General features: G+C 41.9%; 1 protein-coding gene across 2 annotated transcripts in view; it reads right to left on the bottom strand.

Annotated features, from left to right (window-relative positions):
• UXS1 (UDP-glucuronate decarboxylase 1) overlaps nucleotides 1–6,690 on the bottom strand; it is a 63,912-nt gene extending 57,222 nt beyond the window's left edge. Inside the window, exon 1 of one of the 2 annotated variants that reach the window (XM_027445224.3) lies at nucleotides 6,495–6,690. In XM_027445224.3, the coding sequence (XP_027301025.1) occupies nucleotides 6,495–6,591 (97 nt within the window). In that variant the 5' untranslated portion in view covers nucleotides 6,592–6,690. The remainder of the gene's footprint in view (nucleotides 1–6,494) is intronic. The other variant, XM_027445229.3, reaches the window with a different exon arrangement.
• Nucleotides 6,691–15,439: the final 8,749 nt, after the last annotated feature.

Below are 15,439 nucleotides of genomic sequence, written 5' to 3' on the forward strand. Positions count from 1 at the left end.
TTGTTACTTGAATTTCTAGAGGAAAGTCTCAACCTTTGAATGTCCAGAGTGAATTGCTTCAGCCAAATTTATTTCAGAGAGATGCAATGACGTTAAAAACAGGATTTTTTCTGAAATCATTCTCCATAGTTACTCGGCAGCTTCAGTCTCCTGGTAGAAACAAGCTTTTTCTTTATAGAGGAATACTAGACAGAATGGAAAAGTATGCACAGAGCTCATGAAATGTTGATTGTTGCAGATGCTTTGAAAAAAAAATCTTAATTATTCTGCAGATCTCAGTTACATGTGGAATGATATTAACGGATACAATTATTTGGCTAATGTATACTGAACTGCATTTTAGAGTCAATATTCTGTAACAATAAAAAATTGCAGTCATATCCTTACTGTAATTCCAGTAGTTTTTAATTTGCTGTAGGAAAGTATCATATTGATGAGAATATGTTGCAATATTAGTAGATATAACACCACACAATTACTAATCACAGCTTTGTATTAGGAAACGTCACCTGGATGAAATTTAGGATTGTGCTTTTGGGGAATGTATGATGTATTTTATTTTATTTTTTTAGATTCAAACTATTTTAAGAATCTACAACTCTAGTATGTCTATACAGATTTCTGTACAGCAAGAAATTTCTGTACTTTGCGTTAGATTCCCCGAACCAAGGTCTTGTCCAACATCAAAGTCCCTGCCCCATATCAAAGAGGGCAGTTAGGAACTTAGCTTTCCCAACATGGGAAGTTCCCAAGACAACAGGATAGAGCATACCGCTCTTCAGGGACTTTACCTTCACTTGCGTAAAAACATCATTCTATGCCATTCCTCAGCTATTCATCCCCTAGCAAAAGAACTCATCACAGTTACAAGGTTTCCATCAGGATCTTCCATTTCAATCACTATATATATTTGAGTGTACCTGGACACCACAAACTTTTCCAGATCTGAAGTTGTTAAAAAAAATAAAAAAAGTGGTTTACAAATACGTTGGTTGCCTACAGAAGGTAGGAATTCCCCAGGGAGCCAACAGAAGGACTTTCACCTATACCTAACTGGGTGCAGTAATTACATTCCAAGTAAGGTCAGGATTGTTTTGACAATATGAAATTTCAGTGATCTAAACTGCTAGTGCTCCTGTGCCCCCTTTTCATCTAATACTAGAGAAAGAAATGAAAACCCGTCTTTCCTCAAACAGCAGCTGCTGCTCAAAAAAAAAAAAAAAATCCCTATGAAATGACATTTACCTCTAGATAAATCTGATCTACACAATTCAAAGGCATTTTTTTTTTTTTTTTGAGAAAAAACAGTTTCTCCCTTTGCTTTAAAGCAATATGTCTTAACTGCAGGTTATAAGCAAAACAAAACACCATCAAAATCACCAGAAAGGATAAAGGCTAGCTTTCTGTTCCCACAACACTCTACCTGATACAGTTTCGAATTTGATGAAATGAATCCTAAACTGTGGCAATAGTTTTTATGAACTGTACCTGAGTAGGATCATTGTCTTCCTTGGTAAAGCTTGGCACATCTAGGAATAAGTGTTTTATACACCTGAAATATGCTTAAATAAATGAAATTACAGCACATCTAATATAAATGTGTGCACATGTATTCAGTGCATTTTAGCAACTTGTTTCAGTTATTTGAAACTGCCTTCCCTCTGCTTTTCCCCCTGAATTTCTGCGAAGGAGAAATGCTTGCTTCTTTTTAACATTGCTCATTTTCCTTAAAGGCTGATTGACCAAAGTATAGTTTAGCTTAAATTGGTGGTTTTCAACTTCTGGTCTCCTCTATGGAAGAAAAGGTGGGGGTCACTGTGTCAGCTTACCTTAACTTACAAACCAAATTCTGCTTTGGTCAACCAACCTTCAAGAAAAGAGATAAGCAACATAAATGACAGGGAAACACTTTCCCTTTGAAAACACAGAGAGAAAAGAAGATGAAATCCCTAAGAGTGTTTGTCCTGGTGTAGAACAATGACAGCATCACTCCTGCACATGCCACATAAAGACAAATACTAAATGGAGATATGCGGGGAACTGTACGGGTAAGTTTCTCTGAGATACCAAAAAAAAACCAAACACAACACAACACGCTAAAACCATCACAGCTAGCAAAGCACAATAGAAATCCATCTATTCCTGACTTAAACTCACAATTACTACTGGACTACAAATACATTTTTGTAAGGTACACGGCTACAGCTTGCTGGAAGCCTGACGAGCAGGGAACTGGAAGCTGCTGTAGACAGTAAACTGATTTGCATAAACCCATAGATGAAAGGCCGCTCTGCCGGTCATAAAGCCAGAAAGCAAATGTTTATGGTTTGTTTCCATTTGCTGGAGAATCCGTGGCATGCTGACACAAAAAGCAGGCGAGCCTGATGTCACATCAGACCACTCCTGAATCATCCTCGGCCTGTCAATCCTGCTGCCTTGTAAAACAGCTGGGGGAAGAAGAATGGCTCCTGCTATTCTCAAAAGCAGCGCTAAATAACTTTCAGACAGCTAGCCAGAAGCAGTAAAACAGGACCAAATTCACAGCTATTCTTCTATCATGAGAAGCGAAAGTAACAGCTTATCAGAATAGAACATTAAGTGGCATTTCAACTTCATTTTGAACAAATTCTATACGCACAGCACGCAAGAGCCCAGTAAGATTTAAACCTAGAAGCTCCCCCACCCCTTGATATTCTGAGAAGGGGACATTACGCTCTTCCTAACTGATGGATATCTGACAAAAACAAATGGCTAACCTTATAAAACAAAGTGTAACAATCGTGGAAGAACACAATGATGGAAGAAATCAAGCTACTACACCACAAGATGCACTTTACAATATTTTGACATTTTGTTTTCAAGTTGTTTTAGTAGCTGTTCTTTGATTTATTTTATAAAAGTAGTGAGGTCTTAATCTCAGATCTCATGACAGCACCCTACTACTCATTTTTTTCCCTTGAAAAATGAGCAAGGCTACTGACACACTTCCAAAGAACTATTTGATCTGTGAACATGCAAAGAAAACCTGCTCTACTTTAACAGAGCTCTTCCTTTATTTTCAGCAAGAACATGCAACTCCCTTGTTATACCAAGACATCAGTGGACTATTTACAGTAGCATCAAGATTAAAGCAAATCATGTAGATTGACAAACTCTGGCTACAAGATTTTAGAGTCTACATCCAATGGTTAAATAAGGGTCTGATTCTATAAAGACAGCCTTACTGAAGCACCTCAGCATGCCTGTATAAAGCTGAATGACCATTTAAAACTTCAAAGGAAATGAATGTAAGGTATCTATGTATTGACATACCAACCCACAAAAAGGTGGGCCTTTTTATTTTATTTTTAAATTCAGTCTGCACGTAAATAAATTGTTCGGTGGTTACACTGGATATTTTTCCAGTACCTTTTTAATTGCTTGCTGTTTTATGATGTGTACATTTCTCTTGCTACGGACAATAAAAATCAATTAAATCCATTTCACTTGCATTTACAATTACCTCATGTTCTTAAGCTGTCATTTCACGATGGCTTCAAGATGATGCAAGTGCAGCCTGTGACTGAAAGGATTCATTCTGGGGCCACCTCCGCACTCCCCCCCCCTCCTCTCTCCTGGCTGGCACTAGCACTCCTCCAGTACCTTACAGGGGATCAAATAGGAGCAAAGATGTAGCAATAAAACTTTGTTCCTTTAAAAGGGCAAAGACAATTCAACCTTCAGGCAGGGCTTCCCATTATATCTAGCACAGTATAGCAACACTGTTCACAGAAGGAGACAGCAGTGCAAGTGATTCAAATAAGCTAATTCTGAAATAAATAAATAAATAAATAAATAAATAAAGAGCAACATTCTACCAGATTCCAGAGTGATTCGGACAGCTCAGTAACTATAGGATCTCTGGATTTATCACTTGTGTGATAGGGAACAAAAATCACTTCTTTCACTAAGGACCTACAGATGAGATAAAGTAACAGCAGCGTTAAGTTAAACTCTGTTCACTTCAGTTTTGCCAGAGAACACTTGCTTAAGCTACAGGTTTTTAATGCCTGCTGCTTAGGAATGCTCCATTTGGGTTGTGTTTTTATTTATACACAAAAACTGTGTACAGCAGGCTGTTTCAAATGAACAATGATTTTTTAAATTAAAAGAAATTAGACTTCCAAAAATGAGACATCAAACATGACTAATTCAAACCCAGATGGAAAGCAAAGACCGTTCTTGCTTAAGCGGCATTAGGGAAATCACTGCGGTCTGTAAGAACCCAAGGTAACATTGGCCTGACTGTGCACCTCACATCAAGGCAGTACTTTAACCAAATTCAACCAGACTCCTTCGATAAGACACCAGTTGTAGAACCTGCAAGGTGTGTGATGGCAACACTGTCTATCACTGCTCCCAGCTCCCCATTTCCCCACTGCACCACCTCACAGCTGGGCCAAAACATCTGTCTGAACGTCCACTGGGAGCTGGTTATAACATAAAAGGGAAGGCAACACTGCCAGGTGACATAACCCAGACTGGTTCCTTTACTTGATGCACAGGACAGGAGTTTTAAGCCCTTGTACATGGAGGAGACTGGAGGGAAGTGAGAGATGCGGAGCAGGGACACCTAAGCCAGCCCAGGCATCCAACACCACAAGCTGTGAACCTACCAAGAGAGCCACCCGACTCTCGACAGCGAAAGAGCTGAGAGCCTTTCAACCACTTGTAATAAGCTCTTGCCATAATTTGCTAGCTCCCATGAAGAAGTTCTTCAAGCACATTTTTAACAAATTTGCATTCAAAGCAGAAGCTTTATATGAAGTAAGGCGCTCTTCCAAAATACATTCTCCAAACACTCTCCCAGGTTTTCACACACAAACTAACCAAATGGCACTATCAGAGAACTACCTCCTAGTTCATAAAAAATTAAGGTACTTCCAAGTATTTAATTCCCTGAAACATAATGTGCTCCAAACCTGATTCCCCATGCGCTAACACTGAATGGAAAATCATTGGAAGGATGTGCACAGCCTGAAAACACTTAGTCATTTGGAGAGCACTTGAGAAAAGAAGGAATGTATAAGTGCCAGCACATACACCTACACCACGAGCTCAGTTTTCTCAAATTCTATGCTATTTTAGCCTCGCGTTATCTGACAGCATGCAGAGAACAGTGATGATTCAGTAAGATTGCCAGGAGTACACTGTCAGGATAGGGGGTTGGGATCCCACTCATTCCCACAGGAAAGATAACAGAAAATAGTCTCTCTACAATCTATTAGATCAGTGGCATCTCTGCCAGCATAACATACTATGCTGAAGGCACCAGAGCCGTAACTAATGATTTTACTACACTGCTAGTGAAAAGATGGAAAAGCACAGCAACTACACGGTAGATTTGCAAAAGCAGATTCCAGCCAGACACCAATCTACTCCCTTTTTAAGCTACTCGTTGCCACACTGATCTGCAGTCCTTCTCCTGATTTTTAACCCCTAAGAATCACCAGAAATGTGCACTGAGAAGACTTCTATGACGTACAGCAAAAATCAAATGGCAGTGTTTCCCTTCCTTAAGGCTAGCTTTTCCCCAGAAAGCAAACGTTGTTACTGTCCACAGATCTAATCAACAGCCAGGTCCCAGTGGCCATGCCAATTGCCACTGATCCCCGGTATTTACAGAGCAGCCTAGTGACTTTGTTTTCATATTAAGTTTCATTTCTGGCAAGATATCAAACCTTTTCAAAATAAGAACAGACACTGAGCCGTTCCGGCTTTAGTATGCAGGGAACCTGAAGTCACTCGGACAAACTGTCCTAACAGTCAGGTCTGGCGTATAATTGCAACAATTACAGCCGTAGGTAAATAACGAGGTCTGGCAAACAACGGCAACATATGGCAGCAAAGGGAATTCCCGTCTTGTGTTTGTGGGGTAGAAACAGCACCTTTTTTTCGGAAATGCTGTAAGTTGTAGCTCTCCGTGCTCCCAAACATGCAGAGAGGGTCCTAAAAACACCTCGCAGGCACCCACCCCCGCTCCATTGCACGTGTTTGAGAGCATCGGGCAGGCTGCTTGGCTCCAGCCACGCTGCCAAAGCTCCCCAGCTCCCTCCCCACAAAGCGCTGCCTACCCCAACCGCCTGAAAACACCCGGGCCAGCCCCAAACACGCCGCAAACGCCACGAACCCGGGCGGAGGGCGAGAGAGCCCGAAGCCTGACTCCCGCCTCGCAGCCCCCGCCGCCAGCAGCCCTGTCAGCGCTGCCCCCAGCCCCTTCCCCAGCACTTTCTGCGCCTCCCCTCGGCCTCCGCAGCCAGGCAGCCACCGGCCAAGCCCCCCGGGGGGGACAGGACGCGAGGCACGACCCCGCCGCCTCCCCTCAGCCCCGCGGCGGACAAAGGGCGAACCCCCCCCCCCCCGGCCGCGCTCCCCTCAGTAACGGCTCCCCCCAGTAACGGCCGCCCCCAACGGCCGCCCCCAACGGCCGGCCGCTCGCCCTCCCGCTCACTCACAGGCGACGTACGCGACGAAGGCGAGCCCCGTGAGCAGCTTCATCCTCCTGCGGTTGATGGCGGTCAGCAGGCGCAGCAGCGGCCCCTTGCTCACCATGCCCGGCGGCGCGCAGCCTGCTCGGCCGGGCTCGGCTCCGCTGCCCGGGAACCGCCCGCGCAGGCGCAGCGGCGCCCCCCCCGCCCGCCTTCCCCTTCCCCCGCTCTGGCGGCCAACGGCTGTCATGGCGCATGCGCCGCGGGGCTGAGGGGAAGGAAGGGGGGGAGCGCCCGCGTGCCTCATGGTGGCCCCGTGTGGGTGGCTTCGCGGCCCTGTGGGTGACCTGGTGGTCGCTGACAGGCCTGGATGTACGCAAGCATGGCCCAGCTGTGTGTCTCTCTGTTCCCTGCAGTGCATTCTGAAAGCTTCTTCATGTCTCCTCGTCGTGTTCTTTTCCTATCTCCACACATCTCTCATCTGTGGTACGTGTAGAGCACTCTGCATTTGCTTCCCCCGAACAAACAGTTAATATTGAGTCGCATTTGTTCAGGATAATGAGATTTAAACTACCCTAAAACAGCCTACATGTCCCCCTAAACTTCCACCTTGCAGCCTGTTGCAAAGTGCTGATCTATATTTGTCTGTAATGGCAGGCACCTTTCTCACATGTCAAAATATGTTCTCTCAATAAAATACACTTAATCTGAAAAAAAATCTGACAAAAAACAGCCTCCCCACTCAGTGCTATGACCTTCAAGCAGTTACTGAAGGATATTCTTTCTCACGTTCATCACCCACAGGAGAAAACTACGAGAATGAGTGTTCTTGAATTCAGTGATTAGTTTCAATCATTTACTGTTTCTACATTGCATGCAAAAATGCAGCTGTTTGCACCAAAGGAACTATGACCTCTGTGAAGCAAAAACCCACCCACTGAACGAGAGTTTAACCCCTCCTTGTTATGAAGGGTAAAAAGTGTGAGAAGTTGAGCAGATGTGTAAGACTTTGAAGGATAAGCGCAGTAAGATGCTGTTCAAGGTGACAAAGAATATCACCCTGTACCACAGCGAGGCAGTGACTTTATACAGGAAGCCTCAAGAATCAAAATTTCCTAACTCCTAACCCTGGTTGCTGTTAGTATAAAGCCACTCCTTTCCTCTTGGCTTTTGTCTCCTCTGATTTCTATTTGAAATACTTTACTTGCATGCTTATTCCACTGCTTATATCTATGTGGAGAAAAGGGTGTAAAAATAAAAATCATCTAAAACACAATCTAGGGCTGAATTTATCCGCAGAGCAATCACTCAGATAATAACGCAGCTTTATACCAGGAGTAAATTTGGCCATCAAAAAGCTGTAGCTGAACAGTGCTGCATGAAAGCTAGAGAATATTACAGGAGTATGACTGCATCCATTTTATGAGGTGAGCCCGGCAGCTCAGACTCACTTTGTTTTCAGACAGAATTTTGAATAATGGCATCCACATGCACAGCTCCTATTCCACATACCTTTAGGGATAGGCGAGACGTTTTTAAGTGCCTTGCCTGAAGCTCAGCTGCACAATCCATGACTCTATCAGACTGCCTGCGTAAGGCACCTTGTTTGGCACCATGTGCAGCGTTCAGGCTAATTCTGCTGCAGAAGCGTGTTGAGACTGGCTGCAGTCCGTGAAGATGGGAAAAGGAGAGTAAGGGAACAGAATGTGCTCCGTGGAAGGTTGTGATGGAGGAGACTTGAACCCCATGGGAGGCAACCTGACCATGCTCTCTAAAGGACAAGCTTTTTGTCATGCAATGCACCAGGGCCAGCTGTGTCCTTGTCATTCCCAGAGTGAGACAGAGCATGTCTAACTTAACATAGGCTGCAGGAGAGTGTGTTTAAATCCCTCTTACCTCAACTATAACTATAGGCACGTGTATTATAAAAGCTATAAAGTTATCCATCCACACAATAGACAGCAGCAGAGATGCTTATTTCAGGATACAGCTGGTCACAGTCCCAACCTTGTGGCAAAAACTGGCACTGATAGCAGAGGTCTTGGTATACAGCAGCTGCTAACTGTGCCAAGAGAAAAACTGAGGGACGATACTCTTTTAGGTGCTGACTCTTATGAGTGTGCTGTGCATCATGAAGCAGGCATCCTTCTGCCTTAAGTCATTATCTTTGCCAGGCTGACAGCATGACCTCAGCTAATGGCAATCATCTCTTGGCTAGTGTGCAAGCAATAAACCCTGTCTCCTACACTGCAGCTTTCATCTTTAGTTCTTAAAATGCTTTATGAGAGCATTTTGATTTTGCACTAAACCGCAGTCTATAAGAAGATGGTCTTTAAAAAGAAAGAAAAAAAAAGTCTTTCTTAATAATTAAAAATGTGAAGGAACAGTTAAATCGATGTCAACGACTGGTGAAAACTTAAAATTAACAGCACCCCTGCAACATACTTTCATGCCTGACACAACCAGAACTGTTCGATTTCCCAGCTGCTGTTTCACAATCAGGGAAAAAAGGGCTGCCATCATATGTACAATTTCAACATGATGCTACATGAGGGAGATTGTTCTGCCATGTGTAATATAACGAAGATCATGTGTTTCTGTCCCAGTCATGATTCTGCAAGACATAGCATTTGACAATATGACCCGGCAAACAGAAATGAACCCTGGGCAGTGAGATCCAAGCAGAAAGACCTACTGTGTATGAGAGCAGGAAATGAGTTGTAAAGCACTGCAAAAATAAAAAAAAAAAATGAGCCATTCCCACTACACTGCCATCATCTCTGGTAAATTTGTACTCTAATTAAGGCTGAATGTAGCCAAGAAAGTAAGACTGAGTTGCACATTATGACGTGCCTCCCAGTCTGGCTGCATCCCACAGCTAGTGGTGCATACCTGGAAGGAATTATTGAGGTACTTTTTTCCTCCAGGAAATCTACACATTATTCTATGGAGTGACACTATTGTACTGCACAGGCACAACAGTCCAGTTATACAAACTCCTAGATAAATGTGGAAAAAAAAAGGCATTAATCCATGTACAGATAGTAAAAATACAGAAATAATTTTTTTTACAGAAAAGAAAAAAAAAGTTTTAAATAGAAAGTGTTTTTTATTATTATCATTTTTAAATGTAACTGTGTTTTTAACAACAGATCACAGCGAGGAGGGAACTGAAACAAAAAGGAATAAGGTATTAAAAGTTAGTAGATAAAAATAGCAGCGCTTCTTTGGAGATGAAGTTTGAAGTTTAAGAGTTTGTGGGACTTTTTTTTTTTTTCCCCTAAGACTAATGAAAAAAGAATATGGTTCTGGGAATAGTGTCAATTCTTTTAACATTAGCATCTCAAGAGAGAGAAAAAAACAAAAAAACAACAACAACAAAAAAAAACCTGCTAACTGCTTCAGTGAGTTATTATTTAATATTTGGGTAGTGATGGCAATAAACAAATTAAAATGCGACTGGATCACAACTCCTCTAGTATTTAGTATGAATACAGAATTGAGTCAGTCCCAGGCCTTGAAAACATACAAAGTAGGAGGCTGATCATACTTCAAATATGAACAAACAAGCAAGCAGGTGTCAAAGCAGAGTATGAAAATGACTACTTAAATACAGATTTTCTGAAATTAGATGAATCATTTCATGATTTAATCAGTTATTTATAAAGAATGAATTATAAGATAAAAGCAAATAATCATATGTCAAAAATCTTAGTGATCCATCTATTTTGTTAATCAGTTTCCTTATGTATCATGTTAGTCTCAAGATTTCATTCTGTAAAAGCTGAGATTCCTTTTTACATCCAGAACATAGAAACCAAACTCTCACAGACACCCAGAAATGTTGCCTCCAGATTCAGTTTTGAAATTGGTTTGGTGACTAAACAGAAAAATAAGTCAAGTAGCCATGACTGGTTGCATTACCTACATAATGGACTTGTTCTCCATGATGTATTTTTCCTATGAGGTAACCAAAGACAGCCCTGAACATTTTCAAAGTTGGAAACAGATTTTGAGGTACTGCTACCTCTTCTGAAAGTGCAGAAGGTCATGTGCAAAGTTCTCTGGCAATTGGGTAAGAATGAAATAGCAGAGAGTGGCTAAATTGTAGGAACTTGTGAGCAGTTGAAGCTGATGCTCCTGAAAGGCCTTTTATCACCCGTCAAAGAGGCTATTTCATTAGGCTAGGTTAGCAAGTATGTTAATCATTCACCACTCTTTCACATTTCATAATTTACCCAAGTCCTTTGGAGATTTTAAATTGGCATAGTTCTACCCTACAGCATTTGGGAAGTAGTGACTTTGAATGGCTTTATTTCAGACTGGATTCAGTTCAGATTGTGCTGGAATTAGTACCTGGCCCATGGCATCTTTGCATGAGGGTATGGAGTAGTCACAACTCTGTGCTTTTATTCCCCAGTGTATCACTGGCCCAGAAAGTGAACAAAACCAAACCTGTTTTTGTGGTGGGACGAGGATGTATGTGCATGTGAAATGCACTTGATGTAGTCGCTGAGGACTGCTTTTTCTTAAGGTAACCCCCTTGGGATTTATACTGGGAGGCTGTGCTGGCCACTGCAATACTAGGCAGAGGAAAGCTGGTTTTCTTCTGCTGCTTTACTTGCAATGATGCTAGTTGGATGTGACTTTAACCATTTTAGCTGCATACTATATAAAAGGCCTGCTTCTCCTTTCCTCACACAAGCCCTAGGCAAAAGATTTACAGGTCACCTCAGTGATAGTGGTTCTGCGTTACACGAATGTGAGGATTATCAGCTGAAGTGCCAGTAAGGGGCTGACATTGAGTAACTGGAGAAGCAGGACTGAAAGATGTTGGAGAGCACATATGATTTGCAGGCTAGATTTATCTACTAGTATCTTTTTCTTTTTTTTTTCCCTCTGAGGAAGAAAATCTTAGTGGTGTTCAACTACTCTAAAGCTGTCGATAAAGCAGGAAGTAAACAAGGTCATTAAATGTGTTAGAGAACTTGTAAGGTTGATGGAAAGGCACTAGTCAGAAGAGTCTGTGTCACAGCCCAGTTGAAATGCATCGGGAGTGCACAAATTCACACTACTCTTTGATGTTATTCCTCTTCCACAAATTTCCCCAGCCCTAGTGTCAGACAGGTAGGGTGACTGACAGAGAGAGCACACACGCTCACCCATTCTGAAAATGTAATGTAAAAGCATTATTAAGTTTCTGTAGTCCTCAGCTATGAAAGCTCATGGACTTATGAAGTAAGATCTCTGACAGCTGCAAAGGAGCCTCCTGTTGCAGGCTCATCAAGGTCCCATCAGCAGAGGGCCATGTGAGCTGGGGAAGCACAGGCCCTGTGCACAGACGTGCCTGTGTGCTTCAGTTCTAGGATTTCATCAGGACCAAATGATTCATTAGGACCAGCCTGGTTCATTGCCATGGGAAGAAACCAGGCTAACTCTGAACAAGCTGATTTGAGCATGGGAAAGAGAGCAAGCATGCTATTGGAGTGCACCATCTAGGTTCATCAGTTATGTTGAAACACATAAGGCATTGCTGCACATTGCTGACATTAAATTTGCCATGACTATGTATATATACGTGCATATGTGTGTGTTTTCGTATGTGTGTGTATAAGATTTAACCCAAGTGCCAGATGTCTGTCTGTCTCTCATTGTGCAAGCTTGACTGCTTTGTTCTCTGTAATGACATAATTGTAATATCATTCGTGAAGAGTGCTTTTCTGGGAAAATAAGAGACAAAGGAGAAAGAGAAAGAGAAAGAGAAAGAGAAAGAGAAAGAGAAAGAGAAAGAGAAAGAGAAAGAGAAAGAGAAAGAGAAAGAGAAAGAGAAAGAGAAAGAGAAAGAGAAAGAGAAAGAGAAAGAGAGAGAGAGAGAGAGAAAAAGAAAGAAAGAAAGAAAGAAAGAAAGAAAGAAAGAAAGAAAGAAAGAAAGACAGAAAGACAGAAAGACAGAAAGAAAGAAAGAAAGAAAGAAAGAAAGAAAGAAAGAAAGAAAGAAAGATTAGAAGAGCTTAACTTCTAATATCAAATTAATTAGAAGCATTTGTGTATTATTACCCTTGGCAGAAGAGAATCAGAATAGGGAATATCTAAGCAAGATGGACATACATAAGTCGATGAGCCTTCATGAGATGCACCCATGAGTGCTGAGGAACCCAGCAGATGTCATTGTGAGGCCATTTTCAATTATTTTTGAATGATCATGATGGCTGAGAGAGGTGCCTGAAAATTGGAGGATGGCAAACGCCACTCTTGTTTTCAAAAAGGGCTAGACAGAAGACCAAGGGAAATTCAGGTCAGTCAGCCTCATAGAATAGAGCCACAGAATGCCCTGAGAGGGAGGGATCATTGAGTCACTCCTGGATCTGATCAAGATTGCCCCAAAATCAAACCATATGTCTGAGAACAATGTCCAAAAGCTTCTTGAACTCCATCAGGCTTGGTTCACCTCAATCTGTGGGAAAGAAATGGAACAACTAATCCTGCAAACCATTTCCAAGCACATGAAGAACAAGGGGATCAGAAGTAGTCAGAATGGATTCACAAACAGGAAGGGAATTGCAGACTCCTGCACATGGGGAGGAACAACCCCAGGCACCAGGACAGGCTGGGGGCTACCTAGCTGGAAAGCAGCTTGGCAGGGAAGGATTTGGGGGTCCTGGTGGACATCAGGTTGAACATGAGACAGCAATGTGCCCTTGCCCAAATGAAGTGTCCAGTTCTGGGCTCCCTGGTACAAGAGAGACATGGACATACTAGAGAGAGCCCAACAACGGACTAGAAAAATGATGAAGGGACTGGAGTGTCTCTCACATGAGGAAAGGCTGAGAGAGCTGGGGCTGCTTAGCCTAGAGAAGAAAAGGTTCAGGGGAGGGTGCCTGAAGGGAGGGTGCAGAGGAGACAGAGCCAATGGTGCCTAGTGCCAGGACAAGGGACAATGGGCACAAAAGGGATCGGAGGAGGTGTCCCTACTAGAGTCAGGGTTGGACTAAATGACCTCCAGAAGTCCCTTCCAACCTTAACCATTCTTTGATTCTGTGTTTACAAAGCAAACAAAAGCACCATTCCAAATATGTTCCTTTGCTTTGTGTCATTGTGTTACTCTTGTTCTGCTCCTGGATACCGCTGAATAGATACAAAACCATGCAAATGAAAGTACCTTTGTATGAACTGGCATTAGTCATCTCAATAGAAATATTCATGTGAGTAAAGACACTAATGAACAGCCTTCTATGTAACCTTATTCTCTTTTGCAATTTCCACATTTAGAAATATAGCCTATGGTCAAGGTAATTTTAGTATCAAATTTCTTTTTTGAAGTAAGGAGGATTAGTAATTTCCAGATAAGTTTTCCAGTAGCTAATGAGATTTAACCAAATAAACTTTCATTGCTGCCTTCCAAAGTTAAATTATGGTCTTACATAAGTAATACGTTCCTTCCATGAATACCTGTTAAATGAATTTGCAAATTGTGTTTCATCCCAACAAACATACAAACAAACAAACTTAACAAATGAACCCTTGGATTGTCTTGTTATACACAGTATAAATTCATTCCTGGTAAAAGCAATATGTCCATAGATTTCCAAGTCATGTACAAGCAGTGTGAGCTTTTGGGCATGAAACCGATTCATAGAAAAAATGTGGTAATTCTCGTGTGCATATTTTTACCTTGTGCCTGTCATTGGAACTGAAGACTTATTGCTACAGTGCTTATTAAAAGCAACCAACAAAAGACAAAAGGTTTAAGGCATACAGTGTTTGCCTCATTAGATCAAAAATAATTACCAGAAATTTATCTTTTCCTGTTATGCCAGTGCTTCCATGGGAAGGTTTTATAAATGAGCGAGTTTACATTTATCATGGGCTTCCAACTTGGCAGTCAAGCTAAGTTGATTAGGCCAGTCCTGGACAATAGCGCATGACCTTACTGGCTCATGCAACCATCTCTTTTTCCTGTGAAAACAATACAGTGAGGCGAATGGTGAGTTGAGGAAGGAATGTGATGAAGACAAAGCCAAAACATACACCTGAACTACTTCTTGGAAGTACTCCTAGATCCTGAGGTTTCAGCATCCCGAGGGCTGTTTTGAAGGATTCTGCAAAAGGTTCTGAGAAAAGTAAACCTTTCATCAGAGACTTGTATCTGAGGTGTGGGGGTCTCTAGATCAAAAAGTATTGGAAACTTTTCTTCTACACAAAAGAGGTAGGCTGACCAGGTAGGAACAGAATCTTGAACTCCAGCACCTGTTAAAACGAAAATCATTATGCCTATTCAAATTATTAGTGATTTTAGCAAATGCATGGCTCAGGAGCTTGCCTACTGTACATACAGAAGGATTTCTCAGCCAAGCTGTACTGGATTCACTTCCAGACAGCACAAATGTGCCCACAGAGATTATATTGGAAAAAGACATCTCTTGCCAGGATAGCTGGCATAGCTCAGTATGATGAGCTGTTAATAGACATTTTGCCTTAATCTCTGTGCTGGTGATGGCTGTGAATTTTTTACCCTGTGTGCATGCATATCCATGTCTCTTGATGTCTCTCTCCCTGCTCCCCTGTCTCTCTGGTCCCTCAGTAATTTTTTAATCACCAGTTTGTTTCATCTGAGATAGCATAGGTCTCAAAGATATTAAGTTTACTGTACATTTATTGGTGGTAGCTGGATAGAAAAGATAAAGGTTATGCTCAAGTCTTATTAAATAATCTATGTCAGACCTATAAACACTGTGTCTGAGAACTTTAATCATAGCTTGTCATTTATTAGGTATGAAACAATCCAATCACAAGACACAGATTCTTTGGCAACTAGACTTCACTATCTCTTCTGTTTCTGGAGCTATTAATTGTTGCAAAACTTAAGAGTAAAGCCCACAGTATCAGCTTTCTGGGGAAAAAAAAAATAATAAAAAAATGGATGTGGCCCCAGAAGCAGAGCACTCTACAGGAGAAGGAGGAGAGTAATGTGG

The sequence above is a fragment of the Anas platyrhynchos genome, chromosome 1, assembly GCF_047663525.1.
Source record: "Anas platyrhynchos isolate ZD024472 breed Pekin duck chromosome 1, IASCAAS_PekinDuck_T2T, whole genome shotgun sequence".
NCBI lineage: Eukaryota > Metazoa > Chordata > Aves > Anseriformes > Anatidae > Anas > Anas platyrhynchos.